Source organism: Cucurbita maxima, unplaced genomic scaffold, assembly GCF_002738345.1.
Source record: "Cucurbita maxima cultivar Rimu unplaced genomic scaffold, Cmax_1.0 Cma_Scf00010, whole genome shotgun sequence".
Taxonomy (NCBI): domain Eukaryota; kingdom Viridiplantae; phylum Streptophyta; class Magnoliopsida; order Cucurbitales; family Cucurbitaceae; genus Cucurbita; species Cucurbita maxima.
In genome coordinates this window covers 3776889-3792605 of record NW_019272026.1, presented here as the reverse complement: position 1 = coordinate 3792605, position 15717 = coordinate 3776889, and the positions used below count along the sequence as shown (strand labels likewise).

General features: G+C 36.7%; 5 protein-coding genes across 6 annotated transcripts in view; 1 reads left to right on the top strand and 4 right to left on the bottom strand.

The window, feature by feature from the left end:
• Positions 1–551, bottom strand: part of LOC111485307 (NHP2-like protein 1) — a 1924-nt gene extending 1373 nt beyond the window's left edge. Inside the window, exons 1-3 of the mRNA XM_023132137.1 lie at positions 434–551; positions 196–316; positions 1–74 (exon numbers count right to left, since the gene is read on the bottom strand). The exon at positions 1–74 is cut by the window's left edge and continues 30 nt beyond it. Coding sequence (XP_022987905.1) covers positions 1–74; positions 196–316; positions 434–436 — 198 coding nt within the window. The 5' untranslated portion in view covers positions 437–551. The remainder of the gene's footprint in view (positions 75–195; positions 317–433) is intronic.
• Positions 552–1279: 728 nt separating this feature from the next.
• Positions 1280–3832, bottom strand: LOC111485217 (chaperone protein dnaJ 49-like). Its single transcript, XM_023131998.1, has 3 exons — positions 3688–3832; positions 2347–3476; positions 1280–1670 (listed from the first exon to the last, which is right to left on the bottom strand). The coding sequence occupies exon 2, from the start codon at positions 3441–3443 to the stop codon at positions 2358–2360; it is 1086 nt and encodes a 361-aa protein (XP_022987766.1). The 5' UTR covers positions 3444–3476; positions 3688–3832; the 3' UTR covers positions 1280–1670; positions 2347–2357.
• Positions 3833–4302: 470 nt separating this feature from the next.
• LOC111485216 (chaperone protein dnaJ 49-like) lies at positions 4303–8197 on the bottom strand. Its single transcript, XM_023131997.1, has 3 exons — positions 8034–8197; positions 6682–7793; positions 4303–4657 (listed from the first exon to the last, which is right to left on the bottom strand). The coding sequence occupies exon 2, from the start codon at positions 7770–7772 to the stop codon at positions 6687–6689; it is 1086 nt and encodes a 361-aa protein (XP_022987765.1). The 5' UTR covers positions 7773–7793; positions 8034–8197; the 3' UTR covers positions 4303–4657; positions 6682–6686.
• Positions 8198–8682: 485 nt separating this feature from the next.
• Positions 8683–11481, top strand: LOC111485227 (ribosome biogenesis regulatory protein homolog). The gene is made up of 8 exons (XM_023132016.1): positions 8683–8868; positions 9269–9419; positions 9523–9574; positions 9837–9965; positions 10173–10290; positions 10571–10754; positions 10844–10957; positions 11069–11481. The coding sequence occupies exons 1-8, from the start codon at positions 8780–8782 to the stop codon at positions 11219–11221; spliced, it is 990 nt and encodes a 329-aa protein (XP_022987784.1). The 5' UTR covers positions 8683–8779; the 3' UTR covers positions 11222–11481.
• Positions 11482–12114: 633 nt separating this feature from the next.
• LOC111485305 (uncharacterized protein At2g34160-like) lies at positions 12115–14936 on the bottom strand. 2 transcript variants are annotated; one of them, XM_023132135.1, is made up of 6 exons: positions 14713–14936; positions 14481–14529; positions 14127–14189; positions 13938–14002; positions 13506–13610; positions 12115–12320 (listed from the first exon to the last, which is right to left on the bottom strand). In XM_023132135.1, the coding sequence occupies exons 1-5, from the start codon at positions 14830–14832 to the stop codon at positions 13515–13517; spliced, it is 393 nt and encodes a 130-aa protein (XP_022987903.1). In that variant the 5' UTR covers positions 14833–14936; the 3' UTR covers positions 12115–12320; positions 13506–13514. The 2 variants fall into 2 exon arrangements, with proteins under 2 accessions (XP_022987903.1, XP_022987902.1); XM_023132134.1 differs by lacking the exon at positions 12115–12320 and having other exon boundaries at positions 13277–13610.
• Positions 14937–15717: the final 781 nt, after the last annotated feature.

The following is a 15717-nucleotide window of genomic DNA, read 5'->3' as shown; positions in this document are numbered from 1 at the left end:
GAGGATTTCAAGGGGCTCGGTATCAGCGGCCATGACAACGAACTCAGATATACCCCTGTTCAGCGTCTTGGTTGCTGGTAAAGTCACACAAAACAAAAAATCAATCCACTTAACATACAAAATAGAAACAAAACTCATCCTTGTGATAGTGAACACTAGAATGTGTCAAGAGAATGGTACAAGAAGAGAGGGTACCTTCATTGGCGCCCTTCTTGATTTGCTTGTAGTTAGCAGCTTGTTGAACAAGATCAAGAATGGTAATTGTAAGTTGCGCGTCGGCCAATGGGTATGCTTTGGGGTTCACTTTCTCTGCAGTCTACAAGTTTACAACACAGATACATAAAATTCACACTAGATATCAATCAAAACTACATGTTATCACTCAATAACAGAGAGAGAGAGAGAGAGAGAGAGAGAGAGAGAGAGAGAGTACCATTGTTCGTACGAAGATTGAGGAAGCAGAGACGCAGGATTCTGGAATTAGGGTTTTAGAAGAGCAACAGAGACACTAGGGTTTTCTGTTACAATCGTTGCCTAAACTTAATTGGATTCAAATTTAGTTTAAAATCCGTTTGATTTTAAACTATGACTTATTACTTCTCTTTTCTTTTCCCCCCTCGAATACACTCTTTAATCTAATTCTTTCCTTTTTTTTTTCCTCAATATATAAAATTTTCCTCATTTCGTTTTTTCAATTTTAAACATAAAAATATAATAAACTTCAACATCCAAATACTCAATTTTTTTTGTTTTCAAAAACCCGTCTTTTTTTCATACAAAAATCTTACAAAAAGAACGACGAAGGAATATCATTTTTAATTCTTGCGAACTTTCTCAACTTATTAGTATAGCGTAGACAAATAGTTTTAGTTTTTTCGTTAAAAGATATTTTTGAAAAAGATAATAAGTTTAAAGTTATTAACAAAATTTTTAAAAGATATAAATAATTTTAAAATAAAATATTAATGGTTTACATATAAAATTGAGTTTTAAGATACAAATTAGACCCATAAAAGTACTAACAACGGCGTTCAAAAGCTAAACTTGTAACTTAATCCGACGCTAAAGTTGTGCTCAATTGTTCTCTATATAGAAACTAGAAAGGCCTACTCAATGGGTGTAAACCATCCAAAGTAATACCAATGGAAGGATAGAACACTGGTTTGTATCACTATCTAGAGTCTATTTTGAATCTTTCTAAAGGCTTAAAACTGCTTTTAAACACTTGGAATTCAAACAAACTCTTACCTTGCATTAAACGGTTGTACATGACACATCAGAAAATTACCACTTAAATTATTACTCAATGAAGTTATTCAGTTTTATTCCAACAATTTCCATGAAACAATCGATGTGAACCACTCAAATATACTGAAAATTGAATGACAGAGAGCATGAGACAGTAAAAAAGAAAGTAATAACACCACAACACACGTTAGTATTAATTGATACTGTGACTTTTATCACTATCTAAGCTTTGGGGTCCCAATATTACTCAACCACCTAATCTGCTGCAAGCTAGCTACCAGACACGGACATTTGATGGTAACTTCGGATGCAGAAGAGAAGCAAAACATTTGAAATAAGAGGCTCACTTTTTTCACATTAGTTGAGTTAATTGCAGATAAAGCAACCCCGCCTTGCAGTAGTTGCAGCTTAATAGAAGCGATCTGCAGAAAAAGAGACATTTTGAGTGTTATACAAGTATCATCCAATGGAGATTTGTTAATACTCGTAATTGAATTACACAGAATAAGAACAACGAACATATATCTCAAATCTGAAGTTAACAGAGGAATCCCATTTTCATCATGAAAGAGCATTTCTCTGCAGAACAGCTCAACAAAAGGTGTTCTTCAAATAAGACTTGAAAAGAAATAAGGAACAAATTACCATTCATATGCATCAACCTCATTCATGATGCCGTTCTTATAATATACACATGTTGTTTATGCCCGTTCTTAAAGACATGGCTACAACATTTGTTTCAGTCCCAATAAAAGAAAAGGCTACAACATAAGGATAACATTCGAACCAAATAATTAACGCAGCTCAATTCACCAGTTTGCCACCATGGTATATAGAAAGTTCTATCCCCATGTATGCCAATTGAACCATTGAAAAGATATCCAGCCACATACATTTATCAATTATCAGGTCAAGTATCAGCATAAGAAATGAATAATGTTGCAAAAAGCATATGACTTTCAAAATCCAAATAAATGGAGAGGCCCCCCGGCAAGAAAAGTTAATCGATTCGATTAAAGAAAACTTGGTAAACAATCTTGAGCAATAATGATTATACATCTATGATTGATAAAGGATAAACAGAGGGATGAAATGAACCTTTCGTTCATTCACGAAGCAGCTGACTGAAACCTCTGTAACATATCACAATATGGAGTTTCCCTTATTAATCCCCACTGCCGACGTTGCATCTCAACACGACAATTCTGAGCAAGAATGTTAAAGTACTCCCTCTCTATGTGCCGCTCAAGTGCCATGCGGTCAGGGCTATCAGGTGGATACTTCTCCTCAAATTTTGTTGATTTCACATAATAATTGACACCCTTTTGAGTGGTGAACTGGAATTCATAGGGATAGGAGCGGGACAGAGCATAGATAGGTTCTGAGGATGGCATGAAGTTCAAAAGCAATATCAACAGCACAGGGAGCAATTGAATCAGAGTCCGAAGGCCACCACCTGATCCCTGATCAGCTGTTCTATGTCCCATTCCAGGGCCAAAATTGAAAGTACGAAACTGTGTGGTTGTAGGTGCCATTCCACCGAAGAAGAAGTTTCTAAATATCTCATCTGCATCAATATCAGCTTCGTAAAACCCATTAAATCCATTTGCACCACGTCTTGTAGTCTGTCTCTCGTAAACTGGCTCATCAGACCCAACAACATCATACTTTTTCCGACTCTCCTCGCTACTCAGACACTGAAACGCCTTTGATACAGCCTTAAACGCTTCTTCGGCTCCAGGAGCATTGTTCTTATCTGGATGGACCTTTAAAGATAGCTTTCTATATGCCTTTCGAATATCCTCAGTACTACAACTCTTCTCCAATCCCAAAATCTCGTAATAATCCTTCTTCTTCTTAATTTTCCTCACAACCTCAATCTGCTCTTCTGTGTAAGTGGCCGATGTTGAAGATTCGGAAGACCCCGAGGGCGGAACCCTACGGCGAATCGAAGGCTTATCCGAGGGCTTAGATGAAGAGGTATCAGACGACCTATTCCCAGATTCTCCACTATTAACACCCAAATCTTCACCGGAAACGTTCTGAATTTCCGATAAGAGATCGTCAACGGAGAGCGTCGGATCAAGACGGCGAGCTTTATTCACAAATTTCAAGGCACGGGTCCGATTCCCAGCTTCCAAAGATTCTTTTCCGATTTTCAAACATTTCAAAGCATCGTCTTTGTTCCCGTCCATCACAAAAATCGCAAAGGACCTATCCGCAATTCCCTTCAAGAAAAAAATAAATAAATAAGGGGGGGAAAACGATTACATTCCTTATCGGGAACTAATAGAAAGCGTCGGTGCGACCAAAACCTTATACGGATTGCGATTGGCGTAGAGAAATTGCAGGAGGAGAATATGGCAATTAAATTACACATTTGATCTACAGATTCAAATTCAATCAGTACAGGAATCTAGTTTGAAGATTTGAACTTACAGATGGTGCTGAAGAAGACGATTCAAGAAGTGCCCTCAACGTAGACGCATGGATGGGTCCGGATAGAGAAATCTAGGGATTGCAATTCCTGATGGAAGGAGAAATATTGGGAAATTGAGACCGGTATTTAAATGGAATGACGCGTTTAGAACTAATGTAAAGTGGCCAATTTCAGCTGACTCGACAATAACTGCATCACCACATATCGCCAATTTAAAATTTTCTTTCAATTTCGGGAATATAAAAGTTTTAATTTTTACGTATAATATTTTTCTTTATAAAACTTTTTAATCAAAATTTCACACAATTGTTACTCATTTTCAATAATCTTAACATTAATTAATTAGTTTTATTTAAACTTTTTAAAAAGAAAAAATTACATTTTTTTTTTTGTTCACTCTAGATTTTAAAAAAATTCCGACGTTTAAGTTCGAACTAAATTTACCCACTAATTTTAACCGTTTCAATGAAAGTAAAAATTTTTACCCAGAAAAAAGGAAAAAAAAATTGAGTGTTTGATCAATATCTATGCTATAAGAACTCTAGGAATGATCTTAGGTTGATTTGATTTTAAAGAATGAAGAAAGGTTGCAATCCAAATCTTGGATCCAATGATAACTCAAATAGATGTGGCCACTCTTTCTAATTAAACATAATGAAATGATGTCAAAATACAAGCTGTGACAAAGGCAGTCATAATAGTGTTCGTTGGTTCAGATAATGCAAAGGGATATAATCAGTACATCCAAGCTCAAGCTCTAAAATTATTCAGCATCTACTCAAGTAAATCTATTGTAATGCTGGGAAAATATGCTAGAACCTAAGATGGTGGTGAGAATATGAGATTTACAAGCGAAGCATTCAGAATAGAAGATAAAGAGCGACCTCAGATCTGGGGTAACTATTTGACTCCCGCTTCAGGCTCGTGCAAACATCCTAGGAATTCGTCTGCCACACGAGAAAACAGGACCTGCGAAACAAGTTCCAAATATGTGTGATTAACATAGAGGCTTTACACCCAACTGAGAATTGTTGTAATCTAATTGCGTGAGCAAAAGCAGAGAACTATGAAGGATGATATCGCTAGGAATGTTATTGTGAGATCCTACATCATCAGTTGGAGAGGAAAACGAAGTATTCTTTATGGGGGTGTGGAAACCTCACCCCGACATTTTTTTAAAAACCTTGAGGGGAAGTCTTAAAAGGGAAAGTTCAAAGAGGACAAGATTTGCTACCAGTGAGCTTTGGCTGTTATAGTCATTGAATACTAGTAGTCACATACGAAAGTTGTTCGTGGAGATTTGTTGAAACAAAATAGAGGGAGGGAGAAAGGATGGAGTAAGCACTTATTTAGTTGGTTTAGACTTGGGAGGTTCCAAGTTCCAATACTCGGAGTTATATTGTTGTTCTTATATCTTTTAGATTTCAATATTATTCTATTCTTGTTGTATGGGTTCTATCAGTTATAGAAGAGAGGTAAAGGCATGAATGCTTAGCATGCGAACAGGTAGAGTTATCGGTACCAAAAACAATGAGATGCAATTCCATATTTCCAGAGGAACTAAGTCCAAACAGACAATGTCACGTTGTGTCATTGCAGTGTACATGAAAGCTATGATTTCTAAATGAAAATTTATGAATGAATATTTGTCATGAATAACTAGTAAGTGCATCTAAGATTCAAAGGTACAAGAACCGAGGTAAGTAATAAACTGAAAGTGGGCACTAAAAAAAACTTCAAATATCAATCATTTGAATTCTAGCTCATTCTCAGTCTACAGTCTCATTCTTTGCCACAATCTGCAGGCCCCTCCCATCTCTCTCTCTTTCTCAGCTGAGTGATATTTTCGGATCACTGACGTCTATAGCCCCTCTCTTCGTGCAATACAGGTGATGGGTTTTATATTTTGGCTCACGGACGTCTATAGCCCCTCTTCTTGCTTGCTTAATTTGTTTCCTACGTTACATCCTAGGTTGTTAGCAAACGTTTTTGGTTAGAGTTGTAAGATGATTGAATAATGACAGAGGCAAGTGAAAATTCTCTACAGGAGAAGCATGGATGAGGAAGAATTTCATTAGGGGATGAACCTTTCAAAAAAAGGATTCCTTTCATCCCTTTTTTCATGAGGAAATGAGTACCCGTGACAAGCCCAAACTAGCAACCTCAAAGGTCAACTGGCCAAAATTGGGGCATTCTGGCAAAAAAGACTCAAATGGCTATTTGTGTGGTTTTAGTAAAAAGGAGGACAAATTCACTGGCTTAATGCAATCGGAGCTAGACTTCGGGAAACTTGACCATGTACAGGTAGAAAGATTCATTGAGATAAAAAAAAAACATGAGCACAGTTAAAGACATTGTTCTCTTTGGGCTTTCACCTCTGGGCTTCCCCTCAAGGATTTAGAACACGTCTGCTAGAGAGACTTTTTCACACCCTTTTAAAGAATGCTTCGTTCCCTTCTCCAACAAATGTGAGATCTCACAATCCACCCCCCTTCGAGGCCCAACGCCCTCGCTGACACTCGTTCCCCTCGACAATCAACGTGGGATCTCACAAAATACCATTGATTTGAAATGTCAAACCAGTTTGATTCACCAGTCTGCCACCATGCATGGAGAAAGCTAATGCTTCTTCGACCACAACTGACTTTTACAAAAATCTAATGACTTTGTAATATCTTTTAGGATTATGTTCTGTTAGAGAGCAAATATTGGCAAAATAAAAGAATATCAAGGGGCATAGTCTGAACGCACGACAATCTACAGCATTGATACAGATTGTGGGTAATAAATAAGAAACGCAACTTTCCTTCTTCCTTCATTCATTCATTAAAATGTAAGAAAATGTATAAGCTCATTTTCGAGACCAACAACTTTCCTCTATACTTCTTATTGTTTGGGAGGAACTAATACACCCAATCATGCTGCTAAACTATGCACATAATTCAAAACTGCCAAAATGATAACAGAGAGAGAGAGAGAGAGTTGAAATGGACCTTCATTAAGCCGCTGATTGAAACTTATTCAACATATCACAATGCGGAGTTTCACGAATGAATCCCCACTGGCGTCGTTGCATCTCGAGTCGACAATTCTGTGCAAGAATATTGAAATACTCCCTATCTACCCTTTGGTCAAGAACCAGACGATCCCGACTATTAGGTGGAAACTCCTGTTCGAAGTTTTTTGATTTCACATAATAATTGACACCCTTCTGAGTTGTAAATCGGTGTTCATAAGGATATGAACGGGAAAGGGCATAGATAGGCTCTGAGGATGGCATGAAATTCAAAAGCAATATCACCAGCACAGGAAGCAATTGAATCAGTGTCCGAAGGCCACCACCTGAACCCTGATCACCTGTTCTAGGAGCCATTCCAGGGCCAAAATTGAAACTACGGAAATGAGTAGTTGTCGGTGGCATTCCACCAAAGAAGAAGTTTCTAAATATCTCATCTGCATCAACATCACCTTCGTAAAACCCATTAAATCCATTACCACCATGTCTTGCGGTCCGTCTCTCATAGACTTCTTCCTCGGACCCAACAAGATCATACGTTTTTCTACTCTCCTCGTTACTTAGACACTGAAAGGCCTTGGATACCGCCTTAAACGCTTCTTCAGCACCAGGAGCATTGTTCTTATCTGGATGGACCTTCAAAGACAGCTTTCTATACGACTTCCGAACATCCTCAATAGAGCAACTCTTCTCCAATCCCAAAATCTCGTAGTAATCCTTCTTCTTCTTGATCTGCCTTACAATCTCTACATTCTCCTCAGTATAAGTCGCAGACGTTGAAGATTCAGAAGAACCAGATGCCGGAACTCTACGACGAACAGATGGTTGTTGTTCAGGGGACTTGGACGAAGGGGACCCAGATGGCCCATGGCCGGCATCACACGCATCACCACCCAACTGATCACCAGAAACGTTTTTAAGTTCCGGTAAGAGGTCGTCGACGGGAAGCGTCGGATCAAGACGACGAGCTTTGTTCACAAATTTTAGGGCTCGAACCAAATTCCCAGCTTCCAACGCCTCCTTTCCAATTCTCAAGCATTTCAAAGCATCATCCTTATTCCCATCCATCCCAATTACCGCAAAAACCCTCTACCAAAACAACATAGGGATTTTAGTTGGGGCAAAAACAAGGAGGCAGTTAATAAACTTGACACTAACAACACCGCCACAGACCAATTCAATTTCGCACTTAGATTTAACGAATATAGAAAATTGGGATTAAGAAATGGAGGAAGCCGATGAGAAATTATACACTGTTTCGATGCAAATTGAATCAAAAAAGCAAAAAAAAAAAAAAAAAAGAACGAGGAGAATTGAAGTTGGGCTTACCGATGGATCTGAAGGAGACGATGCCGAATTGCCTCTACAATTTATGCATGAACAAGCCCTGATTGAGTGTCCAGAGAATTGGAATCGAAAACCAAGACGGTGGCTTTGAGTCCCGAGGCGGGTACGTATAGGGAAAATATTCAGGTCAAGCCCACTTCCCCTTAAAACTTTTGAGTTCGAAAAAAAAAAAAAAAAAAAAAAAAAATCACTTCTAAACTAATAATTAATAATAATTTAGATTATAAATTTTAAATATAATAATTTAGAATTTATATTTTAAAATTTATGATCATTTAGTTAAAACTTAATACTTATTGCCATTGATAATTAGATATCAAATGTATTTATAAATACAAAGATTAAATTATTATATTATAAAAATTTAAGCTTATTATTAATGAATTTTTTCATGCTAAAAATTTAGTGTTTTAATATAAATTTAATTATACGAATAATAATTTAATAAATCATTGAGGAGTTAATTTAAGGCATAATATCTACCATGGAAGATTTTTTATTTTTATTTATAAATTATAATGTTATAATAATAAAAAAAGAAAAATAAATAAATAATTGGTGTTTGTGGGCCCGCATGGCCGTGAGAACAACTAGGGTTAACTGTGCGAAGAAAACGAAGATGATATAACGGCGTCGTTTCGTGGAGAAGCAACTTCTCTTGTCCCACTCCTAAACCCTGAATTTGGTATTTGCTCTTTCGCCTGAGAAGTCTCTTGAATCGGCCGGTGATGGAGACGCCGCAGGAAGTTCAGGTCGACATTGGTCATCTAATGGCGTTCGATCCTCACCACCATTTCACCTCTCCGCCGCCCACCAGGTTTGCCTCTTCTCCCTACGTCAAATCTGTTATGCAAACCACGTTTACACCACCTGTTGTTGCTACACGGTCTAAGTTCGTATTTTTTGGAACTTTCTATCTCTGAATTCGATGCGGGTTTTCTTTTAGTTATTGGTTCTGCTCTTTCGTTTCCTTTGATTGACATCTTTGAACCGGATTTTGGCTTTGAGGAACTATGATTTCTCAGCCTTGGAATACTGTTTGTTTGGTTAATTTCTTAAAGCATGTTATTGAAAAGAATACGATAATTAGAAAAAACTTTGGTGTTTTGAGGGTTTTGGTTGTTTTCAATCTGTATACTATTTAAACACATTGGCATGAACATATATATTTGAAGAGAATCTTTACTATTTTTGCTTGGTTATTTCTATACTTACAGGGAGGAGCTAGTGAATGAATGTCTACAGAAGGGTACAGAGCTAGTTCAAGCTATTGCTAACGAACTTTTCATCCTGCCTTCAACTGAAGATAGAGATGGTCCTCTAGTGAAGTTGTCTCAACCTAAAACGAAATTGCCCAGGGAGAAGCCTGTAAGCCCATGAATATTTGATCTTTTCGTTTATCGTCTCGTTTTTGCTTTTAAACTATGGATGTTTACATTTTGGTTGAGGTGATATCTTTCTTTCTTTCCAGCTTCCAAAGCCTAAGGCTCCTACAAAATGGGAACTTTTTGCTAAAAAACGAGGTTGGACGTTTTTTTTATGCTTTGATCCTGTTTTGTGCTGTTTTGGTATTGTATTAAAAGATTCATGTTTCCAATCCTTCAATTGTGTGGATTGAATTGAATTGAGCTGAAAGTCTGACTTGCTGTAAAGGAAAAAATTGATAAAGAAGAAAAGAAACAAATAACAAGAAGAATGAGAGGCATAATCCTACCGAACAATAGACTTTTGGGATTGGGAGTTTCTGGGGTGGAATTTAATTTTAGTACTTTGTGACTTTTGCAGGTATAAAAAACAGGAAAAAAGATAAGATTCTGTATGATGAACAAACTCAAACATGGAAGCGTCGCCATGGTTATGATCGTGCAAATGATGAGGAGAACATACCCATCATTGAGGCCAAGATGACAGATGGTATTATTTAATATAACCTTGCATTTTAAGATGGACTACTTTTCCTTTTGTTAATTGTATGTCTTTTTATTTTATTTCTTGATGTCAAATTTCTGAACATAATAACTTCGACAGAGAGAATTTGAATATTGATACTTGCCCTTTCCACTCTCAACTAATATAGATATCAAAATGCCCATTAAGTATCATGCTTTTTTGCATTTGCAGAGCCGGGAGTGGATCCCTTTGCTAAGAGGCAAGAAAATAAGAGGAAACGAGTTGAAAAGCAAGAAAATAATCGCTTACAGAATCTGAAACAAGCTGCAAAAGTTGGTGCTTTGCCAAGGTTTTACCCTCTTATCACAGTTGTTGGGTGTTGATCAAGTAATTAGATTATATCTTCTCACAATCATACTATTGCGTATGTTTGGGTATTTAAACTTCTTCGATATTGTCCCATCTGTTTGTACTTTGGGTAGGAAGGTGGAGCATTTGACCACTTTGTACCTGTTAAACCCATTGATTTGTGCCTTTCGTTTCCAACAATATCTTAATGTCTTAAATCTGTCTTTTGATTTTCATCAGTTTTCTGTTATATATAAGCTAAGTTGATTAAACTGATGCAGCCACGTTCAACTAGCTGCAACGGCTCTGCCCATAACCGGGACGCAAGCTACAACAAAGAAAATTACAAAAGATGAGCTTGGAAACGTGGCTGGAATGGCTGCAACCGCAACAGCTAGCGGTGGAAAATTCGACAAGAAGTTGCCTGGAGAAAAGCCTCCAAAGCATGAAGGAAAATATCGCAAGGTTAACTAGACAATCCTTCTCCTTGCCATGCTCGGGCATATTATATGCCTATCATAAAGTTAATTATTTTGTTCTTTGTTTACACGCAGTTTTTACCCGTTGTGGAAGGAACGGGCGTTGGCTCTCGAGAAAGGGAGCAAACTGAGAAAGTCCTGAACCGTCTAATATCTAAGAATTCACATGAGATACTAAACATCAATAAGGTCGTTATATCATACTTTTCTTTGTTTTGGTTTCAGCAACTGACATCTTTCTTCGTTGCTCCATGGTTGGACATTTTGTCTAATGGTCTTTACTAATTATCCTGAGTATAGGCTGTGAACATGTACAATGTGAAAAGAGAAAAGAGGCGCAAACATGATGATAGAAAGCCTTCATCATCAACATCGAGCAAGTTGAAACCAAATAAGAAACTTCAGAAGAAGCCGCTGAAGAAGGGATCATCAAAGAAAGGGAAGGCCAAATGAGGTTATTATCCTTTATAATGGTTGGTATTTTAACTAAGAGTTCTTGTATTACACAATCTTCTTTATGGAAGAAATTTTGCATTTGGACTGTTTATTGTAGTAATTATCTTCTCCATTCAAAGAATAGTGCCTCCCTTTCTCACACACTATCAGAAGACGAATATGTAGTTTTTTTTTTTCTTTGTAGGGATTGATCAGTTGGTTCCACCTTGTAGCAATCAAAGAAGTGATATTTCTGAGGGATATAATCCAATCCAAATTATATTGTTATCCCTATTCCTTACTATATGAATTTCTTATTGGTTAGATTGGCTAGAAATCCCCTTATGATGTAGCCAGTTGATATTTTTCTAAAAAAAAAATAATTATGAACCTTCTCGATGTCGCGATTCACCAATAAAGATGGATACCATAGAAATGTTTAGAAGCTGTTTGATAGAAGATGAGTTCATGTAAACATTTAGAGGATGTTTGATAAGATGAGTTAATTAGAGGCCGTGATAGAAGATGAGTTCGTATAAACATTTAGAGGTTTAGAGGCCAATTGATAAAAGTGGGTTGTTGGGTTTACATTTAGAGGCCATTAGGAGATTGTTAGATAAAACAAAATAGACTTAGTTTTAAGGATTAATTTTGAACCTTCTCTGTCTCCTTTCTTTCTTTTCATTTTATTTATAGTTTTATTTTAAATATAGTTATAATTAATAAATTAATAATAATTTATTAAAATATTTACTCAAATTTATTTTTACAAATAACTATTTTTTGGGATTAATTTTGATTAGACAATGCATTAGTTTAACATATCACAATTTTAAAACATTTTTCTTTATATCTTATTAGCTTGTAACTCTCTAACAATCGACAAAAATGAATCACAAATTTTCAATATCTAAGAGATATAAATTGACTAAAACCACAAATTTCAGCGACAAAAGAGGTTTATGGTCATACATAAGGTACAGTTTGAATAGCTGAATTCGAGCATCCTGTTGCCAAATGGAACTAATAGAGACTTAGAAACCTGCCCTATTGAGTGACATTCTCTGTGCCATGAAGTAACATGTTTTGCCTCCGCTTTCCTTTAGCTTTGTAACTGTTATCAGCGATAACCCACAAGCAAGGAGGGATAAGAACAGACAACATAATTAAGAACAAAGAGACCGAAGGAGAGTGCCTTCCAAATTTTACAGAGGCCTTATTAAAGCCTAACTGGAGTAATAACTGTAACAACCCAACCCCACCGTGTGCAGATATTGTATTTTTTAGACTATTCCTTTCAGGCTCCCCCTCAAGATTTTAAAACACGTCCACTAAGGAGAGTTTCCACACCCTTCTAAGAAATGTTTTGTTCCTCTCCCTAACCTATGTGGGATCTCACAATTCATCCCCCTTGGAGGCCCAACGTCCTCACTGGCACACTGCCGATGTCTGGCTCGGATACCATTTGTAACAGCCCAAGCCCACCGCTAATAGATGTCCTCTTTGGACTTTCCTTTTCGAACTTCTCTTCAAGGTTTAAAAACGCATCTACCAGGGAGAGGTTTCCACACTCGAATGTTTTGTTCCCCTCTCTAACCAATGTGTGATCTAACTAGAAAGTTTACATACGGGAGGAAAGCTACTTTAAGCTTGTCCCAGCCGTAGGAATAGTTTTCCTGTGCTTTATGTAGAGAGTATCAAAGAGAATACTCTGTGCTTTATGTAGAGAGTATCAAAGAGAATACTGAGTTCGAGAAAGAAGAAGATGCTTCAATTGTACCAATACGGTATCTTAGCTACTTTGATGAAGAGAATACAAAAGGAGGGTACTTCCCCACTGTATCGGACTTGAGGACAAATAAATGGAACCCAATGTGGGATCGGTTAGGAGTACCATGCCATAAAAAAACATGTTTCTCAAAAGCATTCTCTTTTGACCTTACATGTTCAATAAACTCATGATATGAACATGTGCAGTTCGTCCAAAGTGATTATCAGATTGTGGGGAACAAGGTTAAATCGTACTACATGTAAAAATACTTTGAATGCAGTTTAAATTTCTGAAGCAAATCATCTATCGAATGCACATTTACCAAAACTGAAGAATCAAATTATGTTTCCACTCTTAAACAAAGATATCCCATGGTACCTAAAAATGGGCAAGTCAATGGTTCCCCAACTAAAAAACCTACATCAGTAAATGAACCACTTGTTTACTAACGTAATTAACAACAGAGAGACCAGATATAAGGAAAGAACAAGTCATCCACAAGGAGGATAAGAACAAAAAAGAAAAAAAAAAAAAACCTTTTCAACTCTGCTCTTCACCATCTTCGTTTTCCCTTTCCTCTTCAGCAGCAGCCATCAGTTCATCGAAGTTTTCAGTTTTCCCCAGCACAATCTCAATCTAGAAGGTAAAAATCAGTCATTACAAATGTTAGATTTATCTAATCAGATGAAAATCACAGAGAAATTTCGCAGTCCCAGCAATTAATTTGCACGCTCAGTGAATAAACGTCTATAACCCACACCACTAATTTCTAGGGTCCAAATATGAAAGTAAATAAACGTGATAAACCGGATTGGAAGTTACACGAGGGTATACTTTTATGTGCCAAGATACGAGAGAGAAATCTCTTGCAATGTTTCTTTTAAGGGAGAAAAAAAGAGAGGCAGCTTCCAAATTATCATCCATTGTGAAGTAACAAAGCAAGAAAGCAGTACGACGTATTACCTTAGCTTTTTGAACTGGTCTCCCTCGAGAATCATCCTTGATATCAACAGTTGAGGTCATTATCTCTATAGAAGATAAGAAAATTTTTGTGAGCATTCAAAATTATATTCATCATCTCTAAAGAAGTCATTATCTCTAAGAGGTAGCCCCAATAGTATATTTCAAAAAAGGAAGGAAGAGGATATTTACTCTTTTCTAAAGCCAGTCCATTGTTTTTCAGAATTTCTGCAACAGTCACAACAGTTGCAATGGCTGCAAAGGCATACATAGAAGTTTTAACATACTAATAACCGAAACCACCATTTGAAAGGATCAATTGACTGCATTGAAATTCAAATAGAAAAATGTTTGATTTGTCGCATAAAAAACAATGAAAAATTGACTTTCCACATGAGAACATTACAAAAAATCCATCATTTAAGCAGAGTATTCAAGTGTTCCAGTTTCAAACTTGAATAAACATATAGGGCTATGAAGCAAATCCGCACTTCTCAAAATGGATAGCCATTAATATTAGGAGTAAAAACAGTAAAGAAAACCTACCCATTCCAAGCGCAGAAAGCTCGACCTCATTGTACTGCTGCATATACCTCTACATAAATTGGACAAAAGAAAAATCGGTAAGCAGAGGGTTAGCAAAACAAACCAGATAAACGAACAGAAAAATCCCAAAACAAAGAACCTGTTAACAATTTATAAAAAATTAGAGAAGCCAGATTCGGAAGGAGTCAATAAATGAAGTGAATCCGAAGCCAAGAGTCGAAAGGAAACAAACCTTGGCGAGATTAACATAGAAGAATAGGGGCTTCTTGGTGTTGGAGACTTGAATTCGATTCTTCTTCTGCGAATCAGCTGTCAATGCAATGGAGTTGACACCCTCTGTTATCTCTTCCATCGAGCTTCTGAAACCTAAAACCCTAACCCTAACACTCACTTCTGGAAGTGCGACTATGAGAAAGGAGAGCGAAAGTGATGGACTTTCTTTAATTTTATATTATTTTATTTTCCCATTTCATTATTTATATATTTTCTAATTTTTTATTTGAAGCTATTAAAATTTTCAAATTAAGTTTCTAATTACTAGAAATATTAAAAAAAAAAAAATTGAATGAAAAGTATAATTTTCTATTGGTTGACATTTGTTTTGATTTTAAAAAAATTCATCCAATTATAGTTAACTTACTTTATAATTATAATTGGATTATGCCTTAATTTTCTAATCATTAAAAATATTGATATAATTGATATTTTTCTCGACTCAATAGAATTTTTTTTTGAAATTTTAAGAATAAAATCGAAGCTTTATAATATGAGAATAGAACAAGAACGTATTGTAGATAGACCGTATGATGTCCCACATTGGTTGGGGAAGAGAACAAAACACACTTTATAAGAGTGTGAAAACCTTCGCCTATTCGATGCGTTTTCAAGCTTGAGGAGAAACCGAAAGGAAAAACCCAAAGAGGACAATGTCTGCTAGCGGTGGATCAGAATCATTACAAATGGTATTAGAGCCAAATACCAGACGATGTGTCAGCCTTCTCGTTGTTTCAATGGTGGTGGTCCCACATCAATTGGAGATTCGCTGCGCCCCGAAGGGGGTGGATTATGATGTCCCACATTGGTTAGGGAGGAGAACAAAACACCCTTATAAGGGTGTGGGTGTGGAGACCCTCCCCTAGCATATACGTTTTAAAGCCTTGAGGGGAAGCCCGTAAGTCCCCTCAAAGGAAAGCCCAAAGAGAACGAGCTTATTGGTAACCTACGATCACCTGGTCAA

Coding starts and splice junctions, on each gene's coding strand:
- LOC111485217 (XM_023131998.1), bottom strand. CDS start 3,443: ATGGACGGGAACAAAGACGATGCTTTGAAATGTTTGAAAATCGGAAAA.
- LOC111485216 (XM_023131997.1), bottom strand. CDS start 7,772: ATGGATGGGAATAAGGATGATGCTTTGAAATGCTTGAGAATTGGAAAG.
- LOC111485227 (XM_023132016.1), top strand. CDS start 8,780: ATGGAGACGCCGCAGGAAGTTCAGGTCGACATTGGTCATCTAATGGCG. Junction 9,420..9,522: donor AATTGCCCAGGGAGAAGCCT/GTAAGCCCATGA, acceptor CTTTCTTTCCAG/CTTCCAAAGCCTAAGGCTCC. Junction 10,755..10,843: donor ATGAAGGAAAATATCGCAAG/GTTAACTAGACA, acceptor GTTTACACGCAG/TTTTTACCCGTTGTGGAAGG.
- LOC111485305 (XM_023132135.1), bottom strand. CDS start 14,832: ATGGAAGAGATAACAGAGGGTGTCAACTCCATTGCATTGACAGCTGAT. Junction 14,530..14,712: donor TCTATGTTAATCTCGCCAAG/GTTTGTTTCCTT, acceptor CAATTTATGTAG/AGGTATATGCAGCAGTACAA. Junction 14,190..14,480: donor GCTTTCTGCGCTTGGAATGG/GTAGGTTTTCTT, acceptor ATGCCTTTGCAG/CCATTGCAACTGTTGTGACT.